General features: G+C 39.6%; 1 protein-coding gene across 2 annotated transcripts in view; it reads left to right on the forward strand.

Moving 5' to 3' along the window:
* dmxl1 (Dmx like 1) overlaps nt 1-21,948 on the forward strand; it is a 35,870-nt gene extending 13,922 nt beyond the window's left edge. Inside the window, exons 22-51 of one of the 2 annotated variants that reach the window (XM_077716132.1) lie at nt 57-243; nt 365-475; nt 796-965; nt 1,369-1,466; nt 1,562-1,727; nt 2,336-2,464; nt 2,689-2,791; nt 3,009-3,766; nt 4,030-4,128; nt 4,494-4,661; nt 5,410-5,601; nt 5,779-5,852; nt 8,040-8,161; nt 8,439-8,690; nt 9,215-9,420; nt 9,519-9,667; nt 10,233-10,318; nt 10,410-10,611; nt 11,132-11,249; nt 11,603-11,662; nt 13,692-13,778; nt 14,039-14,157; nt 15,249-15,396; nt 16,271-16,331; nt 16,840-16,967; nt 17,344-17,421; nt 17,655-17,746; nt 18,588-18,640; nt 18,746-18,963; nt 20,047-21,948. In XM_077716132.1, the coding sequence (XP_077572258.1) occupies nt 57-243; nt 365-475; nt 796-965; nt 1,369-1,466; nt 1,562-1,727; nt 2,336-2,464; nt 2,689-2,791; nt 3,009-3,766; nt 4,030-4,128; nt 4,494-4,661; nt 5,410-5,601; nt 5,779-5,852; nt 8,040-8,161; nt 8,439-8,690; nt 9,215-9,420; nt 9,519-9,667; nt 10,233-10,318; nt 10,410-10,611; nt 11,132-11,249; nt 11,603-11,662; nt 13,692-13,778; nt 14,039-14,157; nt 15,249-15,396; nt 16,271-16,331; nt 16,840-16,967; nt 17,344-17,421; nt 17,655-17,746; nt 18,588-18,640; nt 18,746-18,963; nt 20,047-20,277 (4,665 nt within the window). In that variant the 3' untranslated portion in view covers nt 20,278-21,948. The remainder of the gene's footprint in view (nt 1-56; nt 244-364; nt 476-795; nt 966-1,368; nt 1,467-1,561; nt 1,728-2,335; nt 2,465-2,688; nt 2,792-3,008; nt 3,767-4,029; nt 4,129-4,493; nt 4,662-5,409; nt 5,602-5,778; nt 5,853-8,039; nt 8,162-8,438; nt 8,691-9,214; nt 9,421-9,518; nt 9,668-10,232; nt 10,319-10,409; nt 10,612-11,131; nt 11,250-11,602; nt 11,663-13,691; nt 13,779-14,038; nt 14,158-15,248; nt 15,397-16,270; nt 16,332-16,839; nt 16,968-17,343; nt 17,422-17,654; nt 17,747-18,587; nt 18,641-18,745; nt 18,964-20,046) is intronic. The other variant, XM_077716134.1, reaches the window with a different exon arrangement.

Consider the following 21,948-nt stretch of genomic DNA (forward strand, 5'->3'; position numbering starts at 1 on the left):
TCTACAAGTTATGATAATGTTACATTTTCATGACACGTCTTTTATCCTGCCATTAGGTAATTGACTTGTCCCAGTACAGCCCCACATACTTTGGACCAGAGCATGCACAAGTTCTTTCCAGTCATCTCCTCCACTCCAGTTTACCAGGCTTAACTCGAATGGAGCAGATGTCACTTATGGCACTCGCTGACACCATTGCGACAACCAGCACTGAGCTGAAAGACAGCCAGGACCACAGTAAAGGTACTGCAATGGAGTATTGATTCAGTTGGGATCCAGTTGATAAATTTGCTGGGAATAAATATACCATACTATAACGTCCTGTGGCAATATTTTCAAATGTGCGTGATTGTTTTTTATGTAGGCGGCGAGACATTGGATGACTGCGGACTGAAGTTTTTACTTGCTGTCAGACTACACACATTCTTATCTACCTCTCTGCCACCAGCCCACCGAGCACAGCTTCTGCGGCAAGGTAAAGTCTTGCAATTTGAGAAAAGCCACATACTCACTCATTTTGTAATTACGATACCACTTAACTCTGTAGAGTTCGAGGTAAATAAATGTTTTAAAACAAAATGAAAAATAACTGTTTTTGTAGTGCTGTTGTAAAACTTGAGCATAAAATCTTGGTGAGAAATAGGAACAAGACACTATTTACTGTTAACTACCTCGGTAAAGCCTTGAAGTGGGCAATAAAAGGTGACAAATGTACTATGTGGTTCACTCATCTGTACTAAAACGTCTTGACATTCTTGGCACCCAAATAACATGTTTATTTGTCCTCTTGTACAGGCCTGTCAACATGTCATTATGCCTGGGCGTTCCATTCTGAAGCTGAAGAGGAACTGCTTCACATGCTACCGGCCCTCCATCAGGGAGAGCCTACCTGGCCTGAGCTACGCTCCATGGGTGTGGGCTGGTGGCTTAGGAGCCCCAACAAACTTCGCAGATGCATTGAGAAGGTGAGAAGGGATCCAAGGGACCGTTATTAAAGTTGAGGAGTCAGATTTTTAAAAAGGTTTGCACATGTAAATTTGGGTGCAACCTGATTGCTCAGGGAAATACATGGAAATCCATCCACTATCAAGATGCACCATGGGTTGTGTCTGCAAAACATTTTACCACGTTACCCCGCCCACACCGTTGAGTCCACAAATTGAATTTAATGTAAAAAGGAATCGTACCGAACCAGAAGGTGTCCATTTTTTTTTTGGTTCAGGCCAATGAAAGTCCACTATGGAATTTTCGGGTGTGATTCAAACAGGAACGTAATCTGCAACAATTTCACAGACCAATCTACAACTCGTGGATATTATTGTTTATGTTAAGAAAATATAAACCTGATTGTTTCTCTCCTTTTGTCAGGTTGCCAAGGCCACTTTTCAGAGAAGTAATGATCCTTTGGATGTGGCTATATTTTACCTGGCAATGAAGAAGAAGGCAGTGGTGTGGGGACTGTACAGGTAAAATCTCTCCATGTGAGCCGCATATGGAACATGTGTGACCTCATGTCATCTTTGACTTGACCCCTGGACTTGATTTTTTACTTGGTCTCTAGATCACAGAAAAATGTCAAGATGACTGCATTTTTCCACAACAACTTCAGTGAAGACCGATGGAGGAAAGCAGCATTGAAAAATGCCTTCTCTTTGTTGGGGAAGCAACGGTTTCATCATTCAGCAGCCTTCTTCCTTTTAGCTGGCTCCCTTAAGGATGCAGTAGAGGCAAGTGAATCATAAAATTGAAAAGTGGAGCTGTGAGTAATATGTCTACAAATTAATTTTGCCACAAGCTAAACATCAGTGGCAACTATATCTTCCTACCTCCAGCAGCTTTTTGCACAATGCAATTGAGAATTTGGAGATGTAATATCCTCTGAAATTTTAGTCTCTTCATGGGAGGCCATTTTTCAACTCAACTAATAGATTCGCTGTGTGTGTGGAATAACAAAATGGTGTTTTTATTTTAAAATTGTGTTGTGTATTAACACTCAAAACAGAGCGTTATTTTGGTCAACCTTTATCCGTGAAGGTTACGTTTGTTTACAAAGACCCCAAAGCAATGAGTCACATTATTTAATCTGCATGAGTAACAACTTCTCTTTGCATTTTATTCAAATGAGCTTCATCCAGGCAAAGAGCGACCATTGATTTTGTTTGGTCTCTTTGGCTTAGAGGTAGTCTCATTGAAATGCACCTTGCACCTCTTTGGTAAGGACAAGTAGGGAAACAGCAATTCATTTTACCCTGATTGAGTATTCGTCATATTTTTCGTCATAGTTTTTATCCTTATGTGATGTTGAGAAAGTCTTTGCCCTTATTTCTCCTCACAGGTTTGTTTAGAAAAACTACAAGACCTTCAACTGGCTCTTGTGATATCCAGATTATATGAGTCAGAGTTTGAGGCATCATCCACCTACAAAAAGATCCTCCAGAGACATGTGCTGGGACACGATAAACAGGTGCCGTGCCAAAGTTGCATGCTTGAGGGGTTCTTGTTTTTCATTTGAAGATAAAGAACCATTTCATGAGTGCAACCAGGTGGTGTTTTGATCCTCCATCGGTCTTTTGAGAAGTACACTGCAGAGTTGCAAACAAAAAAAATCTGTATTCTTGACAACCATATAATAACTGCTGTCTAATCTGCTTTTTTTTTTTCTTGAATGAATGCTTTTGCATATTTCAGATACCAATGCATCAGGACCCCTTCCTGCGGAGCATGGCCTACTGGGTCCTGGAGGACTACAGCAAGGCCTTAGACACACTTTTGGTGCAGAACACTAGTAATGGTACGTTAGCCGACTTTTCCACAGTCAACCCTTTATAAATTAGACATCCCATCCATTTTCACAACGGGAGCATGGCAGCAAATAATTGCTCCCTACCTGGCAAGCTTTGTTGATGCCAGTGTAGCAGCCCCTGTCTGCAGCCATTGTATTTATTTGTCTATTTTATCTAATAACTCTTTCTTTTTAACATTAAGTGAAATTCATGTGTGTGTGACAGGTTCAGTGTCCTCTAGTAACGCTGAGGTTTTTAACTTCTACACCTACCTCTGTACCCACCCACTCCTGCTACGTCGCCATTTCGGATCCTCCGACAAGGCCAAAGTTGCCCTGACTGCAGAGGGTCGTAGGGCTGACTCCATTAGCCTAGAGGAGAGAAGACTCTTTTTTACGGCCGCGTACGCTCACCTGCAAGCGGGCTGCCCAATGCTTGCCCTGGAAGTCCTTTCCAAGATGCCTAAAGTCCGAAAATGTTCCATACTCCATCAGGATTCTGCCGACGTTAGCGCCGGGAGTAAGAATGGGCCGTTATCAGAACCGGATTGGTCTGGGCCTGCATTGAATGGCTACGAATCAGGCGGGGGAAGTTTGTCTAACAGCCGATCAGATTCAGTGTTGAGTTTTGACTGGAGCCAGCCATCACTCACACAACCGGATGAGCCATTGGAGTTAAAGTGGGACAGTGATAAAAATGATGACGATGAAGAGGATGAAAGTAAAACCATCAAAACTGAGGAAAACACCAGTCCGCTCAACGAAACGCAGTATGGCATGTTTCCTCCAATGGGGGTAGCGGGAGGTGAGGATACTGAGGACAACAATGACTTCATCGACCCTTCTGAAGATGTCTTGGTTGCACAGCTGAAATTTACCGCCTGCTTGAAGATTCTGACCAATGAGCTGAGGACACTTTCAACTGGGTATGAACTCGATGGGGGAAAACTACGCCATCAGCTCTACCAGTGGCTGGAAAGAGAGGTAAATAAATGCACTTACAGTAGTCATTGCTTTAATCATAAAGTTAATGTACCTAAAAGTTGGAACTTAGCATAATTGATCATTAAAGCAGTTGTAAAGTCAAAATCTTTGAACTATAAATGAAAATGGGCGGATAAAATGGAGAAAGCGTGGAAATGAGCTTGCCCTTTGCTTTGCTTTTTTAAAAAGATGTAACTGTATTTTTATGTATGTATGTTGATGTCACAGTAAACCAAGAACACCCTGTTTGTGCAATTTTACAGGTGATGACTCTGCAACATTGTTGCAGCTACAAACCCTGTCTTTTAGATGTATCTACAATTGAAGATGCGCCTATCGCTGAGTTGATGGAGGATGAACTGGTGAGTGTTAGATCACTTTTTATTCATTAAAACATTTCTACAGCACATTGTGTATATTGGTCTGCAAAGCAAACACTGCAGGAGAACAACATTTTGACGCCGTCAACATTTCCCAGCTTTTAAATGCTAAATATAAGGGGGGGGGGGGGGGGTGCAGTTTTGAGTTTTTGGAAAGTGACTACCCAGTTTTTTTGGGTGTTTTTTTTATATACGCAAACAGCGTGTTGTTGCTTTTGTTTTGTTTTTTTTGTTCTCAGATCTACAAATAATATCACCCTTCTCCAGCTTGTTTATTTCTAGGGGGTATTTTCAAGCGTTTTAGTCAATGTCTCTATTTAAATGTTAAGCAAATGTATTGTTTCCAGGCCACAAGCGCTTTCAGTGACAGGCAGAGAAGCAGGAGACACTGGCTGAAGAGTAACCAGCCCCTACTGCGGATGTTCCTGAGTTATTGCAGCTTGTATGGCTCCCACGGTGGAGGACTAGCCTCTGTTCGCATGGAGCTGATTTTACTACTTCAAGAATCTCACCAGGTTATAACAAAACACCCGTTGCTTTCACTATAGAATGTGCTTATAATTGCTTGTCCTATCCATTTCACTGAACAGCAGGATGAAGAGAGCCACATAATTGGCCGACTCATTGTCAGTAATGCTGAAAAACTTGAGGCTTTAAAAAGGTTTCTATAGTGGCCTAGTCCTAATCCAGATGTGAAATGAATCAACATACTTTGGCATGATATTAAAAGGCCATTAAGGCTTTATAATGTTCCATTGTTGCTGATTTAAAATTATTCTTCAAGGAAGGATGGGCCAAAAGAAAGTCCACTGACGTGTAAGACCCATTGCCAGCGATACAGAACACTTTTTTTTTTTGTGTAACTGAAAGTGGCCCAATCACTTATAATAATCACCATGGTCCTTTCAGTCCAATATTTCATACAGGTAAAAACATCAAAACAAACCCACAAGTCCTTGATTTTTTTGCAATCAAAGCACTAACGTCCGTTTATCTCAGTGGTAGTCTTGTATGTCGTTATCGTCTTTTGTTGAGGAAATAATAGTGTTGTGGATTTGTGGTCTGTGTGTGAAAATTTTGTGATAAATTATTGAAATTCATCCAGCTTGAGGAACATAATAAGCATGAGGTATTATTTCCCATAGAAAATCATGTTAGGGTTTCTAGTAAATACAGTCAGTTTATTTTTTTTCCCAGTAATATTTCCAACAAAATTACAATTGTATGGGTTTGAGTTGATTGTGTTTTTTAATGACTCTGCAGGGCAACAGCAGTCCGACAACTGTGGCAACATGTTCCCAGCACAACTCAATTCCTCTCTTGATGGCTTGTACAGCCAACGTTAAGACGGTGGTAGCCAATCCTATTGTCTACCTGACTAATCTAACACATGACATTCTACAGACCATCAACACGCTTAGCTCTCCTCCACATCCAGATATTGTTAACAATGAGGTGAGGTTATGTTTTTTTATTATTTTTTTCTTAGTTTGTACATTTTTCTGCCATTAAATTATTTCAATTTAATACATACAATTTTAATTGAGAAAATATTTTATTTAGATAGCTTTGTGTTCTTTTGAGTTTGTTTATCCCTGTTTTTTTTAGCAATGTTTCTTTTTATCTTTTCAGATTTATGTAATGCACACTTTGGCTGCCTCCTTGTCTGCCTGTATTTATCAGTGTCTATGTGATGGACACTATAGGTAAGCTCAAGCAGTTATGCAATTGAAAAGAAATTGTTGTTTGGTCACCATTTATTTTAATACAATCCAAAATACAAATGTGTATCAAGTTTAAATAGGCTGTGTTAAAACTACTTTGTAGTCATTTGCAAGGCTTGGCAATTTCTTTTGTACTACAGCACAATTGAACACATTCTTCAGCGTTTGTAGTTCAGTAATTAGATCTTTGTGTTGCAGTTACGGAGTATTACAACATCCCTTTTGCATATAGGATACTTTGAGCTAATCTGCTTCTCGAAACCTTTCTTGAAATTAGCTGCATGCATTTTCTCCAGAGATTTAAGAGACTGGGAGTGAGTGATAGGATATGTAGCTTCTTTCTAACTGGTGTAATTACATATTACATTTCAGTTAAGTGACAAATATCAATAATTCATGTGGTGTGAATATCAACACAGAATGCCAAAAACTATCATGGGCTCGACCCTATTAAACCTTGATATGAAGTAGTGGGCCACAATATATTGGTGTTTCAAAACTAAATCATTTACTCTGTTGTCTACTTTCCTGCTAAAAGCCAATCCAAGCAATACACATGACCTGTGTTGCCCTGAAGAAAATTGTACCTGTATCATTTAAACCATTGTGTCAGGAGCTGAAATGTTCCATGAAAAAGGTTTTTTTTTGGGGAACTGGCTAGCTTCTCATGGCTCACTAAAGGTCACATAGGTATAGCAAACCAGTCACTTAACAGATTGTTGTCAACATTTTAGGAAGCAGACATCTTTTTAAAAAAAATCGCATGATTTCTGCCTCCCCTTCACTCCAACGAAACTGCGGATTCCTCAAAGCTCAACACACTTTTTTGGGGGGTAGACATTACCATTACAAAGACCATGTTAAATTAGAAATAGACCTACTAATTTAGTTAGGCTTTTCAAGTCCCAATAGCACACTGTAGATGGTTGGTGTATGCGTATGAAGTCTATGGCAGATGGGGGACATGAAAAAAAGTCCTCAATTAATTACAATGTTTAGAATGGAGTAGACATTCCAGAGCTACCTTTAAAAAATAATGAGTCTTTCTTATCTTGGAAAATCTCTCCAGGCTATCGCCACTTCCAGTATTCAGGGTACCAGTTTGGTCAAGCATTAAATTCTGTCTGTAAGACATCAAGCAACACGAAGAGTTCACAAATATACTGCTGTAAGCCTAAATGGTAACATTTTAAATGAATGGTAGAATTTTAATTTAGAATTGCACTACTTTATAATCGATTTATTGGGTATGATAGCATACAGCAACAGTGAAAAAGTTTTGCTTGGCGTATTTATCACATGCAAAATTATCGGTTAATCAAATTAGTTTTAATATCGCACAGACAACCCGAGAAAATATAAAGATATGATAGGTTAAGCCACAGGAAAAACATCATTTTTAAGCATTTTAAAATGTTTTAAATATTGTATTCCCAAATGCAGGAGAGATCATCACATTTGTTGTCTAATTTAACTACGTGTGCATCACCCATTGCATTATTTAGCATGGATGACTAACAGTGCCATGCGCCTTTTCTTTTTATTCTGCCTCAATAAATCTTCCAGCAAGTGCAACCAGAGGGGTCAAATTAACATGTTTATATATATTTTTTAACTGGAGAACAATTTAGTAAGGCAGTCCATCCGATCCAGTATTCTAAAGGTGTCAAATATTATAAGATGTTGAAAACAAACGCCAAAGGACAAAGTAATGTTTAGAAGTAAAACTATTTATTGAACTAACGCAAATATGCATCAAAACAAAATTACGACAATGCAAATATTTACATTGGTTCATCGTAGATGAAAATTGCATATCGGCTCATTCAAGTCACGTTCATGACTGGTACAAATTGCTGCAAAATACAGCTGTTTTTTTATATTTTCTAGTCCATCATACTTTCATAAACAGAAGCCAGATGAGTTATGGTTCTGGTGAATTGCCTGTTCTACTCCATCCTCACACTATAAGTATCCTTTGGGCACAACAGCAACAAAGAAAAAAGCCAGCTTTACCTGGACTTGTAAACGGTTGATGATTTACTGAATTGAATTACCTTGCTACACGTGAATGCACCATAAGACCGTATAGTCAACATATTTTTCTTTATTTAGATCTGCCTTTTGCGTCTATTAACATTTTATACTCTTGTGCTTTTTCTTCCACAGTCATGTGAACAACTTCACAGGAATGGTTTATCAGAGTGTTTTGCTCTATGACAAGCAGCCAACAAAGACCACCAGCCTGGCTGGCTCCATTCAAACAAACTCTTCCCCTGCACAGTGGCCAGGTAATAAGCCCAGGAAAAACATGCATATTTAATTGAATGCTTCTATTGTCATTATACAAGTACAAAGACATTTTAGAATTGGGAGAGAGGGAAAAAAGACACAGGCATCCTGTTTTATGAATTCGACTGATGTTTTTTTAAGGACATTTCGGCAAATTTGAACAATTCATAGCAGAACCAAAGCTTTCACCCACTTTCAGGTTAAATCCAAACCAGGTTAAACCGTTAAAGTTTGCATTTGCATCCCACTTTGTTCCCTCCCTGTGCCACTCTTCAGGTATCGCCTCAATGGTCCGTCTGTTGAGTGACGAGAGTCAGCCGGGCCTATCTGTGCTGCTCTGTGAGATCCTGACAGCTGTTTACCTTAGCCTCTTTGTTCACGGCATGGCCACTCACTCAAGCAACGAGCTCTTTCGCATCATGGCCCATCCTCTGAGCAGCAAGCTCTGGGTGACGGTGTTTGGAGGAGGTGCGAAAACACCCGTCATTGACAGAGCCAACAGTCCAGGAAAAACTCCACCACCACCAGGCAAGTGAGGACAATTAAACTGAATTAGATTGTTTCAGTGCAGAACAAAATGTGTCAGATGAAATTGTTTTTAGAATGAAGCAAGATGTTTTTAGCCTGGGGAAAAGAATTATTTAGTGCACATTGTCTTTGCCACTTTGTTAGGTTGTCAGATAAAATCAAGTTGAAATCCTATTCAAGCTACAACTAAGATGCTACAATTCCTAAATAAATAGATGCTCATCTGAACCATTTATCTAAAATGTTGTTTTGTTTGCCTCATTTAAAAGCATGATGAGTTTGTTCTCATTTCTGCAAATATTGTTATTATTTATTCAGTACTCCATGACAATGGAAATGGCTTATGAATTATTTTTCTTGTAAAACGGCTTTCTATATATATATATTGTATCATATAATTTTGCAGCTGTGTCTAGTGATGTGTCGGGTCATTGTTCAGCAGTCTATGCTTTTTATTATAAGTTCTTGCATGCCATAGCAACTAAATACATTTAAAACAAAATGCACTCCTGTTAAAACCACAGCTTCGCCAGAAACGGACGCCTCGGAGAAAAAGCCCAGACGGTTTCGGCTGCTTTCACGCGGTGGATCAAAGGAAGAAACCAGTATGGAAAAGGAGACCCCCTCTAGTCCTAACCATGCACCTGTTGTGGACCAGGAAGCCACTTCCATTTTCAAAGAGTTCTTTCTCCCACCAGAGATCAGCATTTGGGATTACTTTATCGCAAAGGTATCCCCAAGGAATATTCTTCGGAAAATCTCTAGAGTATTTTCTTCTTGTAGTGAGCTAATATTAATGATTTTTGTGTTTTTTTTTCTTCTTATAAGCCCTCCCTACCACCGTCTGAAAACAGAGTTCAATATGACTCTGAAGACAGCCTGAGCAGTGAAGATGAAGAGGCGGAGGAGGGTGAATATGATGATATATTTGACCCCAACTCGCCTCAAAAAGAACATTCCAACTACAATTCATACAGGTGCATATCACTTCCCAAACCAACAGATTTTCACCCTTCCCTTTGCCAATTTGGGTCTATGAACTTAGTCTTTTTTTTTTTACCCTGCTGGGGCATTTACTCATTGGCTACTCATGACGGCACTAGACGCCCAATCTATTTAGACTAGAAAATATTGATGCAAATGATCACCCCAACATGAGAAATCATGGCCAGACCTCCCAATTTATACGAATTGGATGTCTACCCTTGTCAATGGCAGGCAAAATCTTAAATCTAATGAAGAAAAAAAGCCCCACTTGTTTTTGGGGTGCATAAAATATATGAAAATACATGGAAAACACAGGATTAGTAATATTTTTCAATATGTTATTATAATGTAGACTTGGCATCCACATTTTGGTTCACTCTAATGTACCAAATGTCAATACTGTGGCCTACATATTATTTTTTTTAAGTTATCAAACATAGTCACTTGCCCTATGAAGCCTTAAGTGTTATGGCTCAAGTTTTTTCGGGCAATGCTGAGCCTCCATTAATCATTACATTCCACACTGTCTATATTGTAACGGTCTTCTTCTTCCAGTTGGTGTTTAATGCGTTTGGCAATGGTTCAGCTGGTATTAGTCAACCTGAAGTCCTTCTACCCGATGGCAGGATATGATCTATTGGGTCAGTACTAGTGGCATGCATACACATCCAGCAAGCTACAGTGTGTCTGTATTCTCACCATCTGTCTTGTTTTTAATTCTATCTGGCACAGACCTGCCTGTGGGCTCCCCACTGTGTCACAGTGTTCTGAAGACACTGCAGCGCTGGGAGCAGGTGCTGCAGAAAAGACTGGAAATCTTTGGGGGCCCTCCCTCCAATTATATATTCACACAATCCAAGGAGGAAGATATCACACCAGGCCCTGCCTTGCTCAGACATAAGGCACTTTTTGAACCATCCAATACTCCATTCAGGTACTCCCAAAAAAACATTAGTGTCACAAACTATATATTGAGATGTAGGAATTCTGCACATTTTGTCAAATCTGTTGCCGATGAATTGTCGGCGCATTTGAGGTAAAATGGAGTTGCCTACTTGCCTAATTTTTCACTACTCTGGCACAAAGCAGAAATACTTCCTTTCATTTTTCCATCAAGGAGCCTTTTTGTAAAATTTCCATCTGTGCCTATGTGTTAGATTACATCAACTTTATTCATCCCGGATTCGGGGAAATTCACTGTCTCAGTAGTAAGAAAGTGAGAACACAGACACAGGAAAATACATTGTGGACATCAATAAATAGGTAATAAATAATTAAATAATTATAAATGCTACTGGTGTCCTTGAAGAAGAATTATAGCTGATTAATGTGTGCCCCTAAGCATACGTTACAATATTTATAAGGGAAAAAAGCAATATTTATTCATTTATTTTTCAAGTTTCGCTTCAATGCACTCATTCCATTGACACAGCATGTTTCATTGTCGTCTCCAGGACGAGCCACCATGCAGCACTCCCTGTCAAGCGCCTTTGGCAGTTTTTAGTAAAGCAGGATGAAGTGCAGGAGACGTTCATCAAAAATATATTCACCAAGAAACACGATGCCGGCGAGGTACGACATATTTAAACTACGCCCAATGATGCATGCACACACCACATTTACAACATTTTTATGCCATCAAATAACACTGGTTTGTAATCGTACCTTTTAATCATCCTGAATACAACTAAGTCATTAATTTCAATTAACTGCTTTACTGCATTATATTGTTTTTCAGTTGTGCATGATAAATGATATTTTTACTTCCTCCAGTCGCATGATGGCGCATCTATTGCAATCAAATAATTGCTGTTTGTTTGATTAACATCACAATAATTCACTTTCTCTGTGTGTTCGTATGCATGGTCCACCACTTGCTGTATGTTGTGTGTCCACTGTTTGTGCAATCTCCCAAATCACTAAAGTTGGTAGAGGACAAGACTGATATGAAATATTCAGGGATGGACGAGACAGGAAACCATCAGGTACTGCTGCCGTATTCAGTAGATGTATTTTTATGTACTGTATTTGTAATTATATTAGGATTTGAGATGGTATGTTTTTACAAGATGCAAATTACATTGCGTTTTATGACTATGCTGCTTCTGTGTTCATATGCAGTTGTAAGGCTTGCTTGATATGCCACAGTTTAGCAACTCTAAATGATATTGTTGCTTTTTGAAGCGGCCATTGACTGCAAAAATTGTCGTATAATGTTAGAGCATTATTTTTTAAAGCCTATATACAAGTAGAGGGACGTAACTACACCTGGCTCATTGCTCCATGCCTTTGTCAGTCCATACCACCATGAAATTGGTTTTGTATGATGGCTGACAAGAACTCGCTTGGGTTTGTGATTTGGTAGTGTTTTTCTTTTGTGTTTCACAAAAGAAGTGCAAATAAGAAAAGCTGTAAAAACACAGAAACCTCAAAACACTTTCGAGAGAGTAATGCTGCAAGGTCGTGAAAGAAAATGGAACAACGGGATATTTTAACCTTTTACTTCAAGGTTAACATTTTTTTTTTTAGATTTAGAATTGTCACGCACTATCCAGAGGTTTTGCATTGGAATCTTGTTTGATATTGGCGGTTGGCCAACTTTTGCAGACCCTTCCAATTCTTGCATAATTTCTACACTTACTCAGACTGCCGCCAAAATTCCATTTGTTTTGGAAGGTTTTCGTCATATGCTGCGGAGTCTGGCAACTACCAGTCCAAGCTTCACCCACAGTCTGTCATGAAAATAAGTTCACCCTTAATGTGGAAAGGCTATGTAACACATGGATGAATGGATAAAATAATAATTTGTTTTAAAATGAGCAGTGAACCAGCAGAGTTGTCCTGCACTCTGTGTACCCTGTTAACTGATATTAGCCATATCATTATTCTTTATTATGGGTGACTGATTAATCATGACTTTAGAGTGTTAGCCAAGGACTGATTCTGCATTTTGTAGTAGAATAGAACTGATCGCCTGCCATCTCATTCTAACGACTCAAGGAGAGAGCGTACGTTTTCAACCAAATTTGGCACAAGTGAATATTGAATCTTAGCTTTATATTGACGTAAAATACATACTTAACCCCTGTTTTAAACCACAACATTTTAACTCCAGCCATTAGCATAGTACTACCGTATTTGCTGGACTATAGGTCACTTTTTTTTCATCGTTTTTTAGGCCATAGTCTGAAAAACGTATGTTATGTTACTATTGTTACTTTAACAGGTGTGTTCTTGGTTTATGATCGAATTTTATATATTCATTCTGTATTCTTTGGCAGGTGCAACTTATATTTGACTTATAGTCCTAAAATACTGTAATTTTCTCAGCATTAGTAGGATTTAGAATTTGTGTGGAATAGATTCTTATTCTTGGACCTAGACCTGTCTAAGTTTATCTACATCCAGCAAAGATTATGCCATCTGCATAAATGGCAAACCACCATATTTAGAAATCTGCGAATCAAACTCTACATTATCACATGTGACAGAGGGAGGCACGGCCATTTCCTCTTGAATAAATGCTTTAAAGATGCGATGATTTAATCTGCTCTGAGGGTGCGACTCATTTTGAATAATTATGGAATCAGAATATAACAGTCACCTCTACAGTTGAGCTCGTGCTTATTGCTCATATGCCACTGCGCTCCTGCTGTCTCGTGGCACTAACCCGGTTATGTTGCTTGCTGGAGGTTTGAAGTGTAGTGCAATGAAGCCCCACATTTCCTCCCCGCATCCCTCGAGGCACGGCAAACACGCACATAAATACACTGACAGCCTGTGCACTGTTGGGACAAAAAGAGGCAGGACCCGGTTCGTGCTTTGGCTGCTGGCACGTCAGCTGTTATCTTAGAGAAAAGAAAAATAATTTGACACTTTATTTATCTTGTCAGGTCAATGGCTCTGTAGTTAGAAGCAGAATACTTTGTGAAGTTACAGCGCCTTTTTGCCTTTAAGAAATGTTTATAGAGTTGTGAAGATTGGACATGTGTGTCTGGGTGTGTGTTTGCACAGAGTGAGTCAGAAATGGGCTCCCCTGGAGGAAAGGCTCGCATCATTCACAAGGAGTCAGATATCATCACTGCCTTTGCCATCAACAAGGTACGCCTCCCATACAAACATAATTAAAAATAGATACACTATCACAAAAATCAATGGCCTAAAAAAATAAGGACGTCAAGGCTTTTTTTTGGGCATTTTTCATGTTGAATTAAGAAACCAAAGGCCTTATTTAATGAATATACACATAGATCAATTTGTAGTCAATTACTTAACCAATAATGGGATTTTTGTTGTTGTTGTTTTTGTATATCACTACCATCTTGTCATTAAAAGTATGGTGACTATTGTGTGTCTTCCAGGCAAATCGTAATTGTTTAGTCATGGCCTCTACACATGACATTCAGGAGTTGGATGTGTCATCCATCTTGGCCACACAGATCTTGACGTGGATCGATGAAGAGGAGGTTGAAGCTAAAGGGTAAGGGAGGGATTGCCTTGCTCTTATTAGGTGGATACGAGTCTGGTGCCATGCCTGTACTTGCATGCTGGAAAATCTCCATATAGTACTCGAGTCAGTAGTCACTGATCATTAACCGCATCAATGATCAATATTCAAATAAGCAAATGTGGATTCTAGTAATTAGGTAACTGTGCAAATCCCAGGTGTGGCTGTTTAGTTTACTTTTTGGTAGGAGTATAGTGCATGGTGATACTTTTACCATGTGCAACAGTGATCCAATTTGAGATGAATTCCAAAGATGATTTTTCATCATTAAATACCATGTCTGAAAGGCAGGTGCAAATCAAAATGCCAAGCCAGCTGAGAAATAATGAAATGAGAGGCAACAAATAGAACCTTCCCAATAAATGATTTAGAAATCTCCCAAAAAGCCTATTGTTGCATACTGTTATCTGTTTACCAATGCAATTTTGCAGACAAGACTTCAAGGGGTGAAATCAGTCACTGGAAGTAGTTTATGCCATATAGCCTGACAAAGCTCATTGAGAAAATGCATTACTTTGCCTCTACTTGGTTCATTAAGCTCACCGTGGCTTTTAGTGTTACCCTGGATGGGCATGTCCAGCCACGCATTTGGGAGAAATGATATCACACAATGCATGTATTTTATGCCTTTGCAAGCTTCCCCTAAATTATCAGAGCGATAGATTTTTCTTCTCAGTTACAAACTATTAATCTGCTTATTTGAGTTTTCCGCTAACACTTCCAACTCCATCACTTCACAATTTGATTTTGCGTTGTTTTACTCAATGTTCCATACTTAAAATGCCACTCTCTACCTCTTTTATAACTTTAGACAACAGCTAGCATAATCAGGGGAGTAGTATTTTATTTATCATTTGAACTGTTTTATTGTACGCATAAAGGGCTGGCCTTGAATAAACTTCAAACCACTTTATGAACACCAAATAATAATGACAACAATAATTTCAATAGTTTCAATTGGTTCTGAGAATTGAGGTATGCCTGTACTGTTTTTTTTTATATACTTAATTTAAAAAAAGGAAACAAAATCATGATATGATTTATTTTTTCCCCCCTTTTTAAAGAATGGGCACAGATGACTTTCTGGTGATCCACACACACGATGACTTTGTCAACCTGCACGGCACCACGCCGTACACTCGCAGCAGCCCTGGCACGCCCATCAATATGCCATGGCTGGGAGGACATCAGACGGGCCGGGGTGCCTCCGTGGTCAGTTTTATTCATTTCTTTTCAAGGACTAAATGTCTCTTCACCCTAAACAATAGAGTTGCTTACAATGCTTTTGGCCTCAGTTCAAAAAATCATCCCATCTTCAAAATATGCTGTGATTCTAACAGCAACTGTCCAGCAGCATCACATTCACGTGTTTGCTAAATCGTCATTAAGCCTCAGATGTTTGCTCTTTGAATTCCCACGCACTGCGCCGCGGGGACTGTTGTGGGTTTCGATTGCTGTCAGGAGCTGAAAGATTGATTTGGTTTTTCTCTTTGAAATGAATATTTCTGAGTCACCTTCATTCACATTCACCAGAGAACCCACTGCTCTTAATAGCTTTGCAATACGTAAGACAGAATCACAACTAACCGTCAAAGCTAGCATAACACTTCATTAAATTATAAGTTAGTCGGACTTTTATATTGGCTATCAATCACATTGCATAATTTGAGATTGGCCGACTCATCATTTTACTTCATAGTCTCATTTTCTTGTTGTTATGCCTTACTTAAATTGTTATTAAAGATAGCAGCTGTAGTATTGGCACCATTTCATTTTTGTTGGTGTACCTAATAGTTTTGTAACAGTCAATGCCAGTCTTGATCTGAAAAGTAAATTGCAATTGTAAATCACCAAATATATTCAATTCCAGTCTTGTTAATTATCCGCCAGCCTTAAAAATTAATGCAAACCTTAAAAAAAAACAATCATTTCTTTGTTTACTTTTTCTATTCTTATTCCTGTCTTAGCAAAAGCTCACACAATAAAAGAGGTATTGAGTGGTAGAAAAAGCGTAATTAAAAAGACTCCGCAATTAAGCAATATACATTGCTGTTTGCTAACATATCATATTTCCCATTTCCCTCAGATGATTAAAAGAAATATCAACAATGTGAGAAGAATGACCTCTCATCCCACGCTGCCGTACTGTAAGTACAAATCTTTTTTTTCAATGATGAGAGTTTACACTGAGTGGGCGGATGAGTGGTTGGTGTGTTTGCCTCACAGGTCTGGGGTCAAGCGTTCGATTCCAAGTCGGTCCGCCTGTGTGGAGTTTGCATGTTTTCCCCAGGCTTGCGTGGGTTTTTTCTCCGGGTACTCCGGTTGCCTCCCACATTCCAAAAACATGGGCTGTAGGCTGGTGGAAAACTCAAATTTGCCCCTAAATATGAGTGTGAGTGTGAATGGTCGTTTTGTCTATTTGTGCCCTGCGATTGGCTGCCCACTAATTCAGGGTGTTCCCCGCCCGGGGACCCAACGTCACCTGGGATAGGCTCATCAATAATGAGAAGAATGATGAAATAGGGCCAAATTAGACACATTTTGAAAATGTTGGTGTAAGACTAATAAATGAAATTCTGGAACTGGAACCATCTGCTGCATATCCTTGAGAGGGATGCTCAAGTTGAAGTTCTATGTCTGCTGTTGTTTCTTCAGACTTGACCGGAGCTCAAGATGGGAGCGTCAGGATGTTCGAGTGGGGTCACTCCCAGCAGATTATCTGTTTTCGAGGCCCGGGCAATTCTAGGGTGACCAGGATTCGATTCAACCATCAAGGAAATAAGGTTAGCAAGTCACTTCAATCTCTTCACGCATCCTTGTCTGAAATTTGCCATGTTGGCGCAAATCACAGCAGGGAATTGGCGTCAGCACACATTGTTGTTCAGATGAATGCATTCGTTTCCTGTGAAACATGTCCTCAGATGGTGCCTAAGTTGGCTAAGCCAAAACAGAGCACGAGACGCGCAGAGAATTCTCAAACATTCCCCGCAGTTATGTAAGCGATGCGTTTTAGAGTGTGGTGCGCATTCCCTGAAGGGGGCAACGTATCTCAACAGGTGTTTCCGGTGCAGCTGACATTTAGTCTGTTGTCGGGCGGAAAAAAATGGAACAAACTGTCTGACTTAATTTCAACGCCACGGTTTGATGTTTTTTGTGCAGTTTGGGATTGTGGACGCTGACGGCGGTTTGAGTCTCTGGCAGACGAACACGAGTGGGGTCGCTCCCAAACCCTATCTGGTATGCATGCACAGCACCCTGTTTAATCGAGTGTTTTGTCCTTTTCTTTTTACAGCATTTGTCTGTTCCTTTTTGGGTCAAAACCTCTCTGGTGACGCCCCACAAGAGTAAACCCCCACCCCACTCCACCCCACCCATTCTCCTTCTCCACTCATTCTGAGTTTGTTTACTATTCTGCTGCTTCTCGCTTACTGTCAGAGCTAGTAAGCATCTTGTGTGTATGTTTGCGGCAGACTCTGCAGTGCCACAACAAGACGGCTCATGATTTTCTTTTTGTGGGCTCCTCCTCCCTCATTGCCACTGCGGGTCTCTCCACAGACAATCGGTAAGCCACATTCTACAAAATTCTAGATACTTTTTTAAAAATCAGGAAATAATGATGTAAGCAGTTCTATCTGACCATTAATTATTAAACTGATGATCATCAATGCAAGCAAGCTGCGGCTCCTGACATGCACGCGGCTCTTTTTCTAGTTTTTCCTTTAGATTTTATATTAGTTTGTCACTAGATACCATCAATGGCAGCATGGCAATTAGGTTATATGTAAATTTTTTTTTAATTGATTTGCATCCTACACAATTGACTCCCATGCTTTTTTTTGTAAATTGCCTATGGCATATACAGATGTTTCTTTCAGCAAATTATCTTGATCATTAGAAAGCCCCACCTGTTACCGATTCTTAATGGAAATACATATTTTTTAAACTCCTAATGCCAATATATGACCCCTTATCTTCCAATCTGGTTTATTTGATGTCCTTGCTTAGATTAGTGTTAAGTGGTTTCCGGCCCAAATTTCAAACTTGACATCAAGTTAGACAGATCAAAACCGAAATAGCCACGTTTTTGGAATGTGGGGCTTTTGCTGTGGACGAAGAATTTGCTAAAAACCTGAAAACACAAAGCCACACTGAATGACCTAACCACCAAAACCATCTGCTAATCACTGGGCCTTCTCTGCTGGCCAAATTTCAATTGTAATCCTGAGTAACTGTTTTAATTAGTTTTCTCCTTTCTGTTAAGCAAATAATATCCTGTGTACATGTTCTTGATAGCCGTGTCAAAAATTACCCTTTGAGTCTAGACCTGAAACATTTTTTTTGTGCAAATGCTCTGTATTTTAACCAAATACTTGGACCAAAAATGGCTGTTTTCTCCCCCACAGAAACGTGTGTCTATGGGACACTTTGGTGACTCCAGTCAACAGCCTTGTACACGGTAAGATGCATCCACAACACTCATGATGCAACTTTCTCAGATAGATGGAGTCTCTTCTCTTCATCTTAACGTTCTTGTTGACCACCACTTTCCATTCTCATCCAGCCTTCTGCTGCCATGAATCCGGCGCCACTGTGCTGCTCATGGCACCACGGCAGCAATTGCTGATCACGGGGGGAAAAAAGGGCTGGATCAGCATCCTGGAGCTACCTCACCGACACCAGCGCCAGAGCTTCCAGGCGCACGATTCTCCTATCAAAGCGCTCGCCGTCGCCCCGACTGAAGACTGCTTCATCAGCGGGTCCGCCGAAGGCAGCCTCAAGGTTCTGTAAACCATCTCCTTTTAAGAAGGCATATGTTTTGTCTAGGGTTTAACCCTTCTTGCTCATTTAACTCATTCATCCTTTCGTTTCCCCGATTAGACTTGTTAGGAATGGTTAAACTGCCTAAGGCAATTTTTGTGAAAATTAAATCAGTCTCATAACTGGCCTAAATTGCATAAATGTACTTGTTGCCAAAAAAACGTTTTAAACTTAATACCATGCTTCTTCCACCCCGTAGAAACGAGAAAAAAAAAGATAATTATAATTTCGGTGTAAATTATATAGGTTTAATACATAATTGAAGACATGGGCAAGATTAAACAACCAAACTTCAAAATCATTGACAAAATATCACTGACACTTTGGCTCATAAATCTTTTAAAATGGCAAACATTAACGCAGTGTTTTGCCATTTCTACAATATATTTGAATTTGTAGCTTTGCCGGTTTGTTGCAAAACAAAAATAAGAATGAGGCAAATCATCCATTACTTATGTTCCTCTTTAGTAAATGAAATATTCAAATTTGCTCGAAACAACCTTAAAAGATTCATAGAATTTACAGTGCTTGATAGAACTAACACAAATCAGGCCTCGCATGCAATATGCTGATGTGTTACCCAATTATCATAGCATCATGAAAACCACTCATATTTTATATACAAGGATGTGAAAGTTCTTATTTTCTTTTCCTCAAGCGTGATATTCACTAGTAAATTCCAGCTCATGTCATGATGTGACCAAGCACCTGCTTGCATTCTCCATAAAAAGCAGGAAAAGTCTTCAAACCTAGCATCACATTTTCTTTAGTTTGAACCGCTCTCTTTCTTGTGTCATTTGAAGTTTTTAATTGCATTCCGCTTGATTGAAAATCTGCATGGATTCCCAGTCTTTGATGGCCATGAATGGAATGCCCGGATTATAACATCAATCAAGTCATGTTATAGATTGTGAAAGTACTCATCAGATAGAATGACTACAATTTCGTTTTGGCACGTTTTCCAATGCAGAGAATTTGAAACGTGTTTGATAGGGAAAAAAAATACATGAAAATCTCACGTTTTCTTCTGTTTTGTCCTGTCAGGTGTGGAATCTGGCCACGCAGCGTCTTCTTTACTGTTTCCCCAACGAACATGCTCGTCAATCCATCTTTCGCAACCTGGGCACGGGCGTCATGCAGGTGGAGATGGGGCCCACCGATCACATCTACTCATGCGGCGCTGATGGCACAATGAAAATGAGGATCCTTCCCAACCGCTTCAACATTGGCCGACAGCCTCGCCATGGCAACCTCAACAACGAAGTCATCTCCTAGACAAAATCCCCGGGGCCATTTGTTTTTGTCCGCCAAGAGGTGAGCGCGACGGAATCTCCTCAACGCCAATGGGTTATAAACGAAAGCGTGGATAAGCACAGCGGACCCCGTCGTACTTTTCCGACGGTGGGCGGGACTTTGGAGAGCACAAAAAGCGCCGTCTCGTTGGCGGCAGTCGTACGTCGGGAATTAGGTGAGATCTGCTCCGATGGATCGTTCGATCAGAACTCGGTTGGACTGAGCGGCGGAACTTCTATTTGCACATAAAGTTGACTTACACTACTCGCCGAAAGTGGAATTTTCGCGTTGCGCTTTAACTTTCCCACTAAAGCCCAATAGCCCCATCTTTCTGCGAGTAGTGTAAAAATGTCATTAAAGCAATTGGGAAGAACAAAAACCATGCGATGTACATCTATTATACGTATATTCTTTGCCAATTGTATGAAGTGTCCTTAATATTTGGCTACTAACTAGCTGGAGTGGTCTTTGCTCTTTGTATAAAGTTGCACAAAATGTAGCTTTAATTTAAAAGGGGGGTGTGAGCCGCCTATTCCTATTTGGTGGGATTCCCCGCCCCCAATAAGCTGAGGAGTCGTGTGGGTGAGTACCTTTTTAACCCTTTATTTGTACAGATGTTTGATTCCAATAATGCCACACTTTCTTCTGCTACATGTGATTTGTATATGGGTATTTTCGTGATTCAACATGAACTATTTTAGTTTAGGCTTTTAGTTCTGCGACTGTCGTACATTTTTGCGATGGGCTTGCGTTTCATTCACATTCGTGTGAAGGTTGAGATATTGGATGTCGCTCACTGGGATAAAAATGTATGTGCTGTTGTTGAAGCCTCCCAGAGGATGATAACATGGTATGAGGTACGAGGGGTGTGGTGCCACAGTGAAAATAAGACTACTAAAAGCCATCAAATTACGAGAATGAATTCACACTTGAGAATGATGGCATGCGGTTACCGGAATAGTCTTGGGTTTTGTGGGAGGAAAAAAAAGCTGCAATATTACAATTTAAAATGTGCTTTTGTTTGAGGGTGAAGTCAAAATATTTTGCAAAAAAGTTGCATTTTTATGGACAAAAGATCTCATTGTGTTGATGATAATTTATTAATTTCCGCTATTGTTCTATTATTATGACATGTTCATATTCAATATATTGAGTTTTTCTACATAAATGTGCTAAATGGATAAACTACTGGTTAAAAATCTTATTTTCATAAAACTGCAACTTTTCAGAACAATTAGACTTTACTTTTAATGGTACAAAAACAACTTTGCACCATTCTATATTGTAAAACTACAGCTGTATTTAAAGGTGACTTCTTTTCTTTGAAAAGTTCAACTAAATTCTCAAGTTGCAACTGTATTATTTCTGTGTTGTCATCATTTCCTCCGTGTAAAGGTGGGTACGCCATTTTGGTGAACAATTGTGTGCATATCCATCTCTATTTAAGAAACGTGATGATTTACAGAAGGGCGCGTGTCTTTCCTTTGCTTTATATGACCTAAACAATCACATCTGTATTTTTTCCCCCACCCGTGAGAAAAAGCTTAGAGTTGGGGGAGAATGTGAACTCCCCACATCTTTAATACATTTTATCCAAGGCCAAGTGTTTGCGTCTATGCAAGCTGGAGATTGAAATAAATTTTATCAAAGCAA

This window comes from Stigmatopora nigra, chromosome 4 (genome assembly GCF_051989575.1).
Source record: "Stigmatopora nigra isolate UIUO_SnigA chromosome 4, RoL_Snig_1.1, whole genome shotgun sequence".
NCBI lineage: Eukaryota > Metazoa > Chordata > Actinopteri > Syngnathiformes > Syngnathidae > Stigmatopora > Stigmatopora nigra.